The 13,908-nt window shown below is 67.1% G+C and overlaps 4 protein-coding genes across 4 annotated transcripts; 2 read left to right on the forward strand and 2 right to left on the reverse strand.

Moving 5' to 3' along the window:
• Positions 1 to 849: 849 nt before the first annotated feature.
• Positions 850 to 5,578, forward strand: EMIHUDRAFT_441558 (hypothetical protein). The gene is made up of 12 exons (XM_005785851.1): positions 850 to 1,345; positions 1,605 to 1,649; positions 1,790 to 1,834; positions 1,909 to 1,966; positions 2,038 to 2,108; positions 2,342 to 3,001; positions 3,088 to 3,132; positions 3,262 to 3,732; positions 3,869 to 4,033; positions 4,115 to 4,210; positions 4,570 to 4,647; positions 4,890 to 5,578. Exons 1-12 carry the CDS (start codon positions 914 to 916, stop codon positions 5,571 to 5,573), a joined length of 2,850 nt encoding a protein of 949 aa, XP_005785908.1. The 5' UTR covers positions 850 to 913; the 3' UTR covers positions 5,574 to 5,578.
• Positions 5,566 to 7,015, reverse strand: EMIHUDRAFT_229598 (hypothetical protein; the record flags this gene model as incomplete). The annotated part of the gene is made up of 2 exons (XM_005785852.1): positions 5,566 to 5,595; positions 6,746 to 7,015. The coding sequence occupies 2 exons, from the start codon at positions 7,013 to 7,015 to the stop codon at positions 5,566 to 5,568; spliced, it is 300 nt and encodes a 99-aa protein (XP_005785909.1).
• Positions 7,016 to 7,490: 475 nt separating this feature from the next.
• EMIHUDRAFT_429472 (hypothetical protein) lies at positions 7,491 to 10,241 on the reverse strand (the record flags this gene model as incomplete). The annotated part of the gene is made up of 9 exons (XM_005785853.1): positions 7,491 to 7,895; positions 7,964 to 8,072; positions 8,148 to 8,195; positions 8,471 to 8,646; positions 8,769 to 8,828; positions 8,897 to 8,968; positions 9,064 to 9,243; positions 9,328 to 9,541; positions 9,613 to 10,241. The coding sequence occupies 9 exons, from the start codon at positions 10,239 to 10,241 to the stop codon at positions 7,491 to 7,493; spliced, it is 1,893 nt and encodes a 630-aa protein (XP_005785910.1).
• Positions 10,242 to 11,463: 1,222 nt separating this feature from the next.
• Positions 11,464 to 12,321, forward strand: EMIHUDRAFT_363915 (hypothetical protein). Its single transcript, XM_005785854.1, has 2 exons — positions 11,464 to 12,060; positions 12,130 to 12,321. The coding sequence occupies exons 1-2, from the start codon at positions 11,510 to 11,512 to the stop codon at positions 12,257 to 12,259; spliced, it is 681 nt and encodes a 226-aa protein (XP_005785911.1). The 5' UTR covers positions 11,464 to 11,509; the 3' UTR covers positions 12,260 to 12,321.
• The last annotated feature ends 1,587 nt before the right edge of the window (positions 12,322 to 13,908 follow it).

Below are 13,908 nucleotides of genomic sequence, written 5' to 3' on the forward strand. Positions count from 1 at the left end.
CCCGATTGACTCGCAGCGCGGAGTCGAGGGGTGAAGCGCGTCGCGCTGCGACGCTCGATAGCCGGCGGGATAGCCGTGGGGCGCGGCCGACTTTGAAGTCCTCGAAGATCCGGTGCGCATTCGTCCTCTGAGACGCACCCACGCGTACAGGAAAGGTGCGAGAACGCGGCCATTCTCCATTGACAATCTAAGGCAACCTTGAGCTAGCCCCCGTTCCACACAGTGCGCCCTGCCTTTTCGTATCGTGCCGTTCGCCCTCCATTCGGTGACCTCCATGGCTGTCGGAGTATGTGACACTCTGTATAAGGGGTCACTGTCCTTCAGCACCCACTAGCCACAGGCCCACAGCTGGGCCAGGGGCAGAGCGAAGACCGCTCCATCCACAGATCCGGAGGCGCATCACGATATGCAGATGCTCCCCTCGCGACGAGCCGACGACCAGTAACGCCAACTCGACCGCGCGGCGCTCACCCACTCACCGGGTCGTAGACCCTCCCAGAGAGTTGGCGATGCTGTACAGCATGCCCAAAGCATACTGGACAGGCTCCCGTCGAGCGACGAGCCATGCTGGCTCGCCGCCGGCTGCGAGCTCGAAGACCCGCGCCGAGCTTCGCCGAGCCTGGCGGGCTCGCCCGCACGCCCGCGGCCGCAGGCAAGGAAGGCGAGCTTGCTGGCGTCTTTGGCAAGCGCTCACATGCCAAAAGACACCTCGCAGCGCGCGAGACGCGACCAAAGCGGCACGTCTCGGCGCCACCCCGGTCGACGTCGGCACCAAGCGCGCGGACAGGGGCGCCCCCCAGAAAAAGAAGAAAAACACGCGCAGAAGAAAGACGGGGTTCAGCATCGGAGCGACAGAGACCAGCCGTATAGGACCTCCGACGCGCGCGCGCCGCCGTGGCGCGTATTTTGTGTGATGGGCGGAGGAGGCTCGTCCTCCGGGAACGGGCGACGGCGCACCACGCGGACGTCCGGCGAGCCCACCTCAGGCCGAGCCGTGGCGGCAGCGGCCAAAAAGCTGCGTGACTTGCAGCGGCGGCTGAAGTTCCGAGGGTGCCTCGCACCCTCCGTCTTTGAGGCGCCGTTCGAGGAGGCGGCGGTGGAGTCGCTCTACCGTGACCTCGCCGCGCGGTTCCGGCTCGCCAGGCAGACGCTGCTGGCGGTGTGGCTTGCGGCGGTGACGGCCGCCTCGGCGGGACTCTTTGTCGGCGGCGCGGCGCTGGGCAGCAGCGCGCAGCACGGGCTGCTCTGGGGGGCGGTGGGAGCGAGCGGCGTGCTGCTCTTCGCGCTGTGGACTTGCGTCGAGGCGGACAGACTCGCGCGGCGGCTGCTCTGGAGCGGGACACAGGCCACGCCTCCCCGCCCTCCCCTCCCTCCCCGCCCTCCCACTCCGCCCTCCCTCCCCTCCCTCCCCTCCCTCCCCTCCCTCCCTCCCTCCCCTCCCTCCCCGCCCCGCCCCGCCCCTTCCCTCCTCGCCCGCCCCCTCCCACCCCCTCCCCTCCCCTCCCCTCCCCCTAATTCCACCCCCTCCCCCAAGCTCGCCCTCTCCTCTCCCCCTCCCCCCTCCTCCCACCCCCCCCGCTCCCCCCCTCCCCTCCCTCTCGCAGGCGTGCGTCGGCGACGCCAGAGAGCACGAGGCCCTCGCGGCGCAGGTGGGGGGAGAGAGGGGGAAATAGGGGGAGATAGGGGGAGATAGGGAGACCACGAGGCCCTCGCGGCCCAGGGGGCGCAGCTGCGCAACACTAGTTTGAGAAGTAGCATCCCCATACCCTCTCGTCCCTCGGCGGCGCAGGTGGCGCAGCTGCGCGCGCAGCTCGGCGCCGCGAAGTACGAAGAGGCGACCACGCACAAGCTGCTTCTTTCTGAAATGAGCATTCACAAGCATCCGCCATGGATCACGCGTGAATTCAGGCGACTATGTACAAGCTGCTGTTCCGCGGCCAGACGCGCCTCGCCTCATTTTCCAGCGGCACCTCGGGCCCGCGCATGGCCTCTCGTGTCGTGTCGTCAGCCGACCCACTTGCTATTCCCTCCCGCTAGGCACCTCGGGGCCGCGCGAGTTTCTTCTCGCAGCGCCAGAGGCGCGCTCGATCACGAGCGCAGTGGAGGGGGAGCGGCGCTCTAGATCTCCCCAGATCTCCCCAGATCTCCCCAGATCTCCCCAGATCTCCCCAGGCCTAGAGGAGCGGAGTGCGTATTCTCGTCTCCTAACCAGCGCTCTCGACAGGGCGCGTACTCCGCCGTATCCACTGTCCTCGTCGCCCCTTCCGCAGTGCTCTGAGACTACTCTGCCGCACTGCAGCCGTCTCCCCGCCCCGAGGCTCCCTTCCTCCCGCGCAAGCAGGAGCCGAACCTCGCCATCGCCCTCGCGCTGTCGGGTCGAACCACCGACTGGGACGCCGTCAAGCGAGCCGCCACCCGGCTCCGCCACCGCGACTACGGCTTGCGCGACTACTACGTCGACGTGCGGCAGGCCTTCCCCGAGCTGCAGCTGTACACGGTGACGCGCGAGGAGTACAAGGCGGGCCACCGCGACATCTCCTCGGGTCTCACTCCAGACGAGGAGTACCGCCGCACTCTGGGCGCGCTGTTTGCGCTCTACTGGCTGGCGCGCGTGGGCATCGACGGCGAGTGCGGTCTCTCCTTCGGCGTGGACGACGATTGGGCGCCGCGCAAGATTCCGGAGCAGGAGGATCTCGACGGCTCCGCTGCGCTGAAGAAGCGGCTAACCTTCTACTGCAACACGCCGTGGAAGAAGCTGCTGCAGCTTCTCGTCGACGCGGGCATGCTCACGGAGCGCGGCGGGCGCGGCGGTGCGGTCGAGGTTGCCGTGCCGCGCATGTGTGCGATGCTCGCGCTGACGGCGATCCACGACGTCTTCAAGGTTGAGGCGCTGCTCCCGCGCGTACGACCGGAGCACGCGCCGTTCAAGGGCTTCGCGGCGGGGGACGTCATCAACGACCACGACGTTGCGATGTACTATGTGCTCGACCACTTCCCAGAGGCGCGAGGCCCCTTCGCTTGCTTGCGCGCAGTCCACCTGCAGTGTGCTCCGTGTCCTGCAGCGCCCCTCGCCTTGCTTCTCCGCAGGCGCTGCCCTCGTTTGCCGGGCTCGACGCGACGCAGCGCCACTCGGTGCTTATAGTGTAGTATAGTACCAGTACAAGAGCATAGTACAGTATAGTAGTGGGATAGTATAGTTTAGCATATTATAGTATAACCCACTCTCTTGTCAGCACCGCCGCCGCACCTTCTTCTTCTCAGGTGCTCTTCACACAGTCGAAGATGTCCTTCAACCACGGCTGGCTGGTGCAAGCCGAGGCGCCGCCGCACGCGCTCTTCGCGCGCTTCAAGCGCGTCATCATGGCGGGCGAGGCCAACCCGCCCGACGTCTCGTTTTACTTTGTGCACTGGCTCACCGACCTGGCCGGCGCCGTGCCAAACCCGCTCGACGGATCGGAGCGCCTCGTGCTCGGCTTCCCGTACCAGGTGCTGGGCTCGTTCATCACCTCCTTCTCCGTCCTCTCCGCCCTCGCCACGCAGACCGAGACGGAGGTCTTCGAGACCTACCTTGAGTCGTACTGGCGCGACGCCGCGCCGCGGCTGCGGCTCGGCGCGCCCCCGTCAGGGGAGCACGCCATCGCGATGATGAGGCTGCTGTGCCAGGCACAGAGCACCGAGGCGCAGGAGTCTGTTCTCGCCGCGTGGGAGAAGCTCTCGGCCGACGACGAGAAGGCGCTGCTGCGGCGGCGCGGGCCTAATAAGGCCCCCCCAGTCATCGCTGCTTGATTGACGAATCTCAGGTGCTGCTGCGGCGGCGCGGGCGTAATAAGGCCCCCCCAGTCATCGCTGCTTGATTGACGAATCACAGGTGCTCTGCGACGAGATGAGCCGCACCGGCATCGCGGACCAGCACTTCCGCGCCTCGGCGCAGAAGCGGCCAGGCGGCCCCGCGATCCTCGTCTACTATTCGCCGCAGCTGGTCCGCTCCCTGACGCCAGACTCGGCGAGCCAAGCGCTCGCCATCCTCGCCGAGGTGCACCGCCACCCCTACCCCCATGGTACCCGAACCCACCCCTACCCTCCCCCCACGGTACCCGAGCCCATCCTCGCCGAGGTGTACCGCCGCTCGCGCAAGCTGTGGCCGCTGACTCCGCTCGAGCGGCTCGACGACGATGCGCGCACCGTCACCGTCCGCATCGACCAAATCAAGGAGCTCCCCCCAGACACTCCCTAAGACACTCCCTCCCCACTCCCTAGACACTCCCTAAGACACTCCCTAGACACTCCCTAGACACTCCCTAGACACTCCCTCGACACTCCCTCCACACTCCCTCGACACTCCCTCGACACTCCCTCGACACTCCCTAGACACTCCCTCGACACTCCCTCGACACTCCCTCGACACTCCCTCGACACTCCCTAGACACTCCCTCGACACTCCCTCGACACTCCCTAGACACTCCCTAGACACTCCCTAGACACTCCCTCGAGGACTCACACGCGATTGTATAGTTGACAGACCTTGCTACACCTCCAGCACCACCCAACAGCCCCTGCGCCGGCTCACAGGAGCTCAAGCTCGAGGACATCCGCGCCGTGTACAGCGACGGCAACTCGTGGCTGCTCTACAAGCGAAACGAGCGCGAGGCGCGAGAGAGGGGGAGGGAGGGAGGAGGGAGGGGGGGGGGGGGGGGGGAAATGGAGGGAAAAAATGGGAAAAGTGGCGAGGCGGCCGCCGAGGGCGAGGCCACGCCGGGCAGGGGTCAGTACTGAGAGCACACGGCGGAGGACCCGAGGGGGTGGGCGAGCGCTCTCCCACGGTACTCAAAGTCAGGGAGCACTCGTTGGGGCGAGGGCACCACCTAGCAGGACTCCTCGACCCTCCAAAGGCGGTCGTCGAGTGCCACCCGATCGACTACCTCGCGGAGCTGCACACCAACGGCCACCAGGCCGCCGTCCTCAAGCTGTGGAGGAAGCGGACCGGCGTGGCGATCGGCGGGCCCGACTCGGCCCAGACGTCGCGCCGCACCTCGGCCAGCGCCACACTCTCGCGCGGCTCGCTCTCGCTGGCGGGCCACTCTCCCGACCCGTCGTGGAGCCGGCTGCCGACGGGCGTGGCACGGGAGGGGGGGGAGGCGGCGGCAGAGCCGGCGGAGGCGGCGGCGGAGGCGGAGGCGGCGGCGGCGGCGGCGGTGGTGTCCGGGGCGGCGGCGGCGGCGCAGGGGGCGCACGGGGCAGCGGCGGGGCCGTCTTCGGCGAGCAGAGCCCGGCGCAGCGAGGCCCGCGACGGCGGGCAGGCCGCCCCTTCACACCCTGCGGCTGTGAACAGGCGAGCAGCCCGGCCAGCGACGGCGTGCGGAGCGACGGGACGGGTGGCAGTAGTCGGACGGCGGGCAGCAGTCCCGCGGCGGGCAGTCCGGCGGGCGACGGGGGTAGCCCGCCCGACAGTAGCCCGCCCGAGGCGGGAAGGGGTAGCAGCGAGGCTTGCGACGGGGCCGAGGACGGGCTTTTGGGCTGATCTCGGCCACTCACGTCGCCCAAACTTTACGCACATCCCCGCGGCGATTAGATGATAGCGCGGAACTCGAAACTGAGCTTCGACACACGTCGTAAAAAAAAAGAAACTTTACCCCCGCATATGTGTTTGTGCTCCTCCTGCGCTGTCCCATCCCCTCATCTCTTTCCCGCCTGGGCGGGGCGGCGGGCGGGCGAGCGGTGCGGAGCGGCGTGTGCGTGTGTGTGGCTACGGCAGGTGTGACTACGACACGGGACCACTGTGTTTGTATTATCCTGCGCCGCGGGGCTGCTCCAAGGCGGCCGGCAGACACGAGCAGTCACCGACTCACAGCAGGGCAATGCCGGCGCCGGTCCGCACCGTCGAGATCGGCGCCACCGCCTCCCACGCATTCTCTGTGGGGTCGTACCGCTCGACTGAGCTGAGGAGCAGGAGGCCGTCGTCAACGTCATAGTCCTTGCCGCCCACCGCGTACAGCTTGCCGTCGAGCACCGCCACTAAGGGAATCTGCCGCGCCGTCCCCATCGGCGCCACCTCCTCCCATGCATTCGCGGCCGGATCATACCGCTCGACAGAGTTGAGGTAGCCGCCGCCTTCGTCGTGGAAGCCACCCGCAGCATACAGCTTGCCGTCAAGCACCGCAACGCCGCAACCGATCCGAGCCGTCGCCATCGGCGCCATCTCCTCCCACGCGTTTGTCGCCGGATCGTACCGCTCCAGCGAGCTGGAGCCACCGTCGTCGTCGATGCCGCCCACAGCGTACAGCTTGCCGTCGAGCGCCGCCACACCGCAGCACGCCAGAGCCGTCTCCATCGGCGCCACGGCCTCCCATGCATCCAGCGCCGGGTCGTACCGCTCGACTAAGTTGACGTCGCCGCCGTCGTCGTTGAAGTCTCCCACAGCGTACAACTTGCCGTCGAGCACCGCGACGGCGGGAACAACCCGCTCCGTCGCCATCGACGCCACAGCCTCCCACGCTTTCGTTTCGAAGTCGTACCGCTCCACCGAGCCGGGGTCGCCGGGGTCGCCGTCGCCGTACCCACCCACAGCATACAGCTTGCCGTCGAGAACCGCCATGCCGACATCCGGACGTGCCGACGGCATCGGCGCCAACGACTCTCCCGTCCACTCATTCGTTGACGGGTCGTACCGCTCCAGCGAGTTGAGGCGCTCGCCATCGTTGCTGTTGTAGCCGCCGATCACGAGCAGGCGCGGCCTCTCGCGCCTCACGAGCGTCTCCTTCCAGCCGCGGCACCACGCGCGGCAGGTGCCCTTGGCGGCGTGCGACTCGGTCGGCAGCTGGGCGAGGATGTGCGGCACGAGGTCCGGCGAGAGGAGGACCTCGGAGAGGATCCATTCGGGCTGCTCCACGAGCCGTGTGGCGTGCTCGTCCGCCACGCGCAGCGCGGCGTCGCTCGCGCCCGCCTGCGCCTCGATGATAGCGCACAGCTGCTCTGGCGAGAGGCCCGCGACGCGCGCGCCGATGCGGTGGGCGGCCATGAGAAAGGAGTCGTCGGTTTTCTCTTTCCTGGTTCGCTAAGAACCATTATGGTCCGAGCAAGAAAGCGTGGAAATTGAATATTCGCGGTTCCTCAACGCGTCTCACGGCAGAGCAGTGCACACAACGCCCCAATTCTTTCGCAAACGGGAATTGTAGCTACATCGGACGGACCGATTTCAGCGCTCTACATCTGCATCGCCATCGGTCCGTCCCGCGCCGGATGTACCCGACGGAACCCCACACACATACTCACTACGCGTCAGCGCCGGCAAAAGATATTTTTTCCCTATCAGCTCAGCGCTTGTTTGGCGGACACACCGTCCGGCTCCAGACCAAGCTGCCAGACTCAGAGTCAGACCGCCACCCGCTCGGGCCCGCTCTCCGCGCCGCCCTGCTCCTCCTCGGCGGCGAGCCGCGCCGTCTCGCGCAGCAGGAACTTTTGTATCTTGCCCGTCGACGTCTTTGGCAGCCCGCCTATGGCCCATCACCAAGCGGTGAGCACCCCCACCTCCACACATGCCCATCGAGACGGCTGCGGCATCCCGCCCGGCAGCTGAACCACGTAGCGCGGCGCCTGGACGCGGGCGAAACCGCGCGGTCAGCGCAACCACCCCGGCCGCCGTAACCAATGGATTCACTACCCACAAACGCCTTGAAGTGGGCGAGCCGCGCGCGGCAAAACTCGACGATCTCCGCCTCGCTCGTCACGCCGCCGCCGCCGCCGCCGCCGCCGCCGCCGCCGCCGCCGCCGCCTTCTTCCCAGCGGTGCCCCTCCCGCAGCGTGACAAAAGCACACGGCGTCTCGCCCCAGTGCGGGTGCGGCCTCGCCACGACGCTCGCCTCGAGCACCGCCGGGTGCCGGTACAGCACGGCCTCGACCTGCACATGAAATCACTCGTGACTCCATTGAGAGCGAGCTCGTGAGGCGGCACCGCACGGCTCTCGACCTCGACTGTCGAGATGTTCTCGCCGCCTGAGATGATGATGTCCTTGGCGCGGTCCTTGATCTCGAGGTACCCAGAAGGGTGGACCACCGCGAGGTCGCCTACAGGAAGGCTCCAGGAAAGGTCCAGGAACGGTCCAGGAAAGGTACGGGAAGAGTGGACCACCGCGAGGTCGCCCGTGCGGAACCAGCCACTCCCGAGCGCCTCCTCCGTCGCGCCCTCGTCCGCGAGGTACCTAAGAACGAGGCATGAGCGAGCAATGCTCCATGGCCAATGTGAGACTCGCGCCCTCGTCCGCGAACCACCCCTTCATCACAGCGTTGGCGAGATATGGGGGAGATATGGCGAGATATGGGGGAGATACCCCTTCATCACAGCGTTGCCGCGCATCACGACCTCCCCCAGCTCGAGCCTACGGCGAGATGCGGCGAGATGCGGCGAGATTGGGGGAGGAGTCGCCCCATCACAGCCCCGCCCAGCGCGAGCCCGTCCCGTCGCGCCGCCCTCCACCGCGGCCCGAAACCGCCGCCGCCCGCCGCCTCGCCGCCCGCCGCCTCGCCGCCCGCCGCCTCGCCGCCCGCCTCCGCCTCCACCGCGACGTCGAGGCCCTCGAGGAGGGGGTACCGATGCCCCTGCCGTGCCATGAGCTCCGCACGCTCCCGCGGCGGCAGCCCCGCCCACGCGTCCTACCACGAGAACGCCACCGGCAGTCCGACGCGGTCTCGTCTTCATCATGGCCATCGCTGTCTCCTCGTCATTACCACTCCCATTGCTCTCCTCATTGCTCTCCTTGCTACTCTCATTCTTCCTGCCACGAACACGCCACCGCGGGGCCGTACGACTCGGTGAGGCCGTACACGTGCGTCACCTGCAGGGCGAGATCACGCGAGATCACGCGAGATCGTGCGACTCGGTGAGGCCGTACACGTGCGTCACCTCGACACCCAGCCCCTCCATCGCCTCCAGCACCGCCGCGGGCGGCGGCGCGCCGGCGCAGAGCATCTTGACCTAATGTTGGCACCCCGAGCCCATTGGGCCAAACCTACTACTACCACTACTCCTCCTACTCCTACTCCTACTCCTACTCCTACTAGCAGCTTCACCCGCTGGCCGCCGCCCGCCGCGGCGCTGGTCAGCGCTGCGCCGAAGTGCGCGGCGCCGGGCGCATGCAGCAGCATGTTTGCGACGACGGGGGCGCCGCAGAGATGCGAGACGCGCTGTGAGAGGATAGCGGCGAAGACGGCAGCGGGGTCCACAGAGCGCAGGCAGACGTGAGTCCCCGCCTGCAGCGTGACGGATAATCTCGGGTAATCTCGGGTGATCTCGGGTAATCTCGGGTGATCTCATGCGGTGCGGCTGGCCCCCGCCTGCAGCGTGACGGTGTGCGGGAAGCACCAGCCGCTGCAGTGGAAGAGGGGCAAGGTCCAAAGGTAGGATGGGTGCTGCGGCAGGCTCCAGATGAGCGCGTTGTTGATCGAGTTCAGCGCCGCGCCGCGGTGGGAGAACAGCACCCCCTTCGGCCTGCCGGTGGTGCCGCTCGTGTAGTTGAGCGCCTGCGTCTCCCACTCGTCCTCCGGGTACCTACAGGACGGTTCCAGGAAAGGTCTAGAGAAAGGTCTAGGAAGCTGATGAGGAGCAAATCCCGGCCGTACCGCCATGGCTCCTCCGGGGAGCCTCCGGCCAGCAGCTCCTCGTACTCGCACTCCTCCCCCCACCCGCCCCCTCCGCCGCCCGCGTGCGGCCCGGCCACCGTGTCAACGAGCGAGACCAGCCGCGGCCGCTCTGCCAGCTCGAGCTCCGAGAGCGCCTCTTCGACTGTCGTCGCGTGCGCAGAGTCGGCGAGCAGTACCTTAGCGGCGGAGTGGCGCAGAATGTAGGCCAGCGCAGGCGCGTCGAGCCGCGTGTTGATCGGGTTGATCACTGCGCCCGCCGCCATGACGCCAAAGTGCGCCTCGAGGAAAGCCGGCGTGTTTGGCGAGAGCACCGCCACCGTGTCGCCGCGCTCGACGCCGAAGCGGTGCCGCAAGCCAGAGGCAAGGCGACCCACACGCTCGGAGGTCTCCGCCCACGTCCGCTCAGTGGCCGGCGTCCGCTCCGCCGCGGGAGAGGCGGCCCAGTCGTCGTAGACGATGGCTACTCGGTCGGGATAGACGTCGGCGGCGCGAGCGAGGAAGGTGAGCGGCGTGAGCGGCGCGTGGTTGGCTGATCGCCGTCGGAGAAATGCGGCCTCCGAGGAGAGGCGCCGAGACGCGCCAACGAGGGACGAGCTGCCACGGCGCATGAGCACGCCAAAGGTGGCGTGGACCGGGCACGTGAGATAAGGTCCCCTCGCGGGCCCAAGCCAAGAGTATCTTTGCGTTTTCTCCACCCATACCGCGGTGGTGTCAGTCGAGAGGTGTTCTTCGCCTTCTATCAGTCAATTGCGTGTGTGTCTGTATGTGTCGCTGCAGCGTGCCGTCCTCTTCTGTTTGACTAACCCATGTTTCCTCCCGCACCCCGTCCCATTTCCTTTCCTCGTTTCCTGCTCGGCTGCTCGTTTCCCTACAGCACCCTCTAGTTTCCGGAAACTCCGTGCGAATCATCATTTTCAGTGTATGTAGCTCTTTACGTACATTCCCGTAGGAGGACTCTGCTGACAGGGTTTGCGATGAGGAGCGACCCGAAGGGTTTCTCCACAGCCGGGAGGCGAAGCATTTGTTTATTTAGCACTTCACGGGCACTCTTCACGTCTCCCTTCCTCCCTGCCTGTGTGCGCCTGCGGCGCGATTTTTCCTCCCTATGCCTCGAAAAATGCATATTTTCGCCACGCCGGGAGCCTCGCTAGAAAGAAGGCCGGCCTCTCTAGAGCTGAACTTCTCCCTTCCTCCCTGCCTGTGTGCGCCTGCGGCGCGATTTTTCCTCCCTATGCCTCGAAAAATGCATATTTTCGCCACTAACCGCCGAAGCGCAAGCACCTTGACGCAAGAGAATTTAACAAAACAACTCTCTCTCACAGCAGACAGGATGGCTCCACAATTGCCGCCCTGACCGCCATGCACGCCGCCAATGGAATGGGCCTCCGGTTCTCTGACGTCGAGACGCGAATGCGTGATCACGCCTGCGGGTGGAGGTACCTCGAGAAGGCGCGCCGCATGTGCACGGATTGGCTTCCCAGCAAGGGTATAGCCGACTCTGCGGCGCCGACGAGGGGTGTGCCGGCAGCTGGCATGCCTTCGTCTAGCCGGGCGCCGCTGCACATCGAGCGGTGGAGCTGGACGAGCATGCGCTTCAAGGTGTACAAGCAATGCTAGCAGTGGGTTGTCCTTTGTTGTAGGTATGTTGTTGGCGAAGCAAGACACAGAGCGGTTGTCCTTTTGGTTTTGAAAGTACAAGTTCTAGCCAGAGATGCGCTGCCTTCGCGGGCGACCACACGTAAGCAGGTAGGTAGGTAGAAAGGTGAAGAACAGCCAGGCTTGGACTGGAGCAGAGTTCCCTGGGGTTTCAGAACCGAACCCAACCCACCGATCTTGCCGCCTTCCCGGGCTGCCGAGTCTGTGCGTGAGTGCGGCGATGGCAGCGCCGCTGTGGTGGGACCTCGCACCCGCCAGCTGGCTCTCCCCGTGCGCCGCCGTCGGGTACGCCTTCCGCGTCCCGGTCTGCCTCACAGCGTCCGCGGCGACAGCCTGCGCGCTCCGCCGGTCGGCGTCGAGGCGCCACCACCCCGCCTCCGCCTCCTCCTCCACCGCCTCCTCCGCCGCCTCCTCCACCGCCTCCTCCGCCGCCTCCTCCGCCGCCTCCTCCGCCGCCTCCTCCGCCGCCTCCTCCGCCGCCTCCGCCCGCTGCGATCATGTACTCCACGTGCTCGCGCAGCTGCTCGACAACGACGCGGACGGGCGGCCGGACGACCCACTCCTCCGCCGGCGCATGGTCGCGCGCCGTTACTACGTCATGGTGTCGATAGTAGCAGTCACACACGCCACCAGACACCGGCGCATATGCACACACGCGCACCGGCATACACAAGTTGACGCGCGCACACGCACGCGCAGGTCCCGGCCCGCGAGGGCGAGGCGTACGCCGACCTACCCCGCCGCGGCGTCGGCCGTGTCGCGGGCCTCTCCGAATGTCGTGAGATCGACTTAATTGAATCGATGAATGCATTAGGCGTCGGCCGTGTCGCGGGCCTCTCCGACGTCGTCCTGCGCTCGTGTGTGGCGCCGGCCAGCCGCGGCGGGGGCGGCGCGGGCGGGTGGGCCGCCGCGGTCGGCGCCGGCCCGCCGCTCTGCGACCGGCGCAGAGACGCGACTGTGGAGGAGGTGAGTGCCGCGCGGACTACAGCCACATCGATAGCCGCTCGCGCCGCGCCCGCTGCGCCCGCCGGCGCCGGCCGCCTCCCCCCCCCCCCACCCGTGGCGTCCCGCGGCGGAGAAGCGGAATCCGGATTCACGTAGCAGACGGAGGGCGCGGTGCTCCGCTGCATTCGGATTCCGGATGCTTCCGGCCGAGTCGCCGCAGTCGTTGTGTTGGCCGCATCGTAGCCCGTGTGATGACGCGGTGCTCTGAAGACTCTGCACCAGACCGTCTTCCCGCCCCGATGGCGGTGGATTCACACCACGCAGGTGGTGGATTCACACCACGCAGGTGCTCCACCTCGTTGTCGCGGCGGCGGGCCGGCAGTGGCCAGAGTTGTGGGGCGGCTCCTTCCGCTCCCAGGTCAGCGGCCCCATCGACCGATCTCGCCCGATCTCGCCCGATCTCGCCCGATCTCGCTCCTCCCAGGTCGGCGGCCACATCGAGGCGGCCAACGGTGACTGCGGCTGGGGCTTCCGCGGCGACTGGCGCGACCCGTGCGGTGGCGCATGCATCGGCCAGTTTGCGTACTCGGACGAGTCGTGCGACGAGCGGTGCGTGGTGGCTGAGGGCATCTACTGGGCTGTCACCAGCGCCCTCGGAGGCGCCTCTCGCGCAAGCACACAGCCCCGCGCAACACAGCCCCGCGCGCCGAGATCGCACGAGATCGGACGGTCGGTCGGTCGAGAACGGGCAGGCAGACAGAGAGCGACTGGTCGGGGGCGACACAACGCCGAGTCCCCCGCTGCAAAGGCTAATGCGACACCGCCTCGCAAGTCGTGGGGTCAGACCCGAACCGGGGACAACACTAGACCAGACCGGAGGACTGGACAGGACTGGACCGAAAAGGACCGGACTCGACAGGATGCTGGGTACCGGACCGGGGAGCCCGCCCGAGAGCGGTGCCAAACGGTGACAAGACGGGCGCCTCTCAACTAGGCGCCTTCACGCACGCCATGGCCGAGGAGGCGCGGCACGAGTGGCTGATGGGCACGCCTGCGGGCGCGCCAGTCCTCCCGCTCTCAGGCTGCCCAAACAAGCGCTCGCTCGCCGGAGGCGCGCCCGCTCTCCGCCGCATGGCGCCCGAACTCTAGTCAGCGATGAGTTCACCAGTCATCTACTCCTAGGTGCGCCCGCCCTCTACCGCATGGTGACCGAGCGGACCGGCGAGGGGAGCCGCTGGCTGCCGTCCATGATGCCGGATGGGGCCTACCGCGGGCCGGCCGCTGTCTTCCGCCTCGTCCCGCCAAACAACGCTTCGAGGAGGCTCGGCGGCGGCGCCATCCGCCGGGGAGCCGAGGGCTAGCCCGAGCGGAGGCGACCGCGCGGGGCCGAGGGAGGCGCCTTTGAAGAGGAGTTTGGAGTGCGGGTTGTTTGAAGAGAGAGGTGAGAGGAGTCTGCTGTCAGTGAGAACAGCCGCACCCGAATGTGAAAGCTAGGGAAGGACCAAAAGAACATACAACCCAGTGTAAGGGAAAGAAAAAACCGAGCGAAGGCCCAAGGCGCTCAATTCAGGGCTTGGCACTTGGGGGGAGGCGGGAGCCGGGAGGGATATACGGCTCTATGGGCTAGCGTGTAAAGCGTAGTATCTAGTATACGGCCTACCTTGAGAACGGCAT

The sequence above is a fragment of the Emiliania huxleyi genome (assembly GCF_000372725.1).
Source record: "Emiliania huxleyi CCMP1516 chromosome Unknown EMIHUscaffold_157, whole genome shotgun sequence".
NCBI lineage: Eukaryota > Haptophyta > Isochrysidales > Noelaerhabdaceae > Emiliania > Emiliania huxleyi.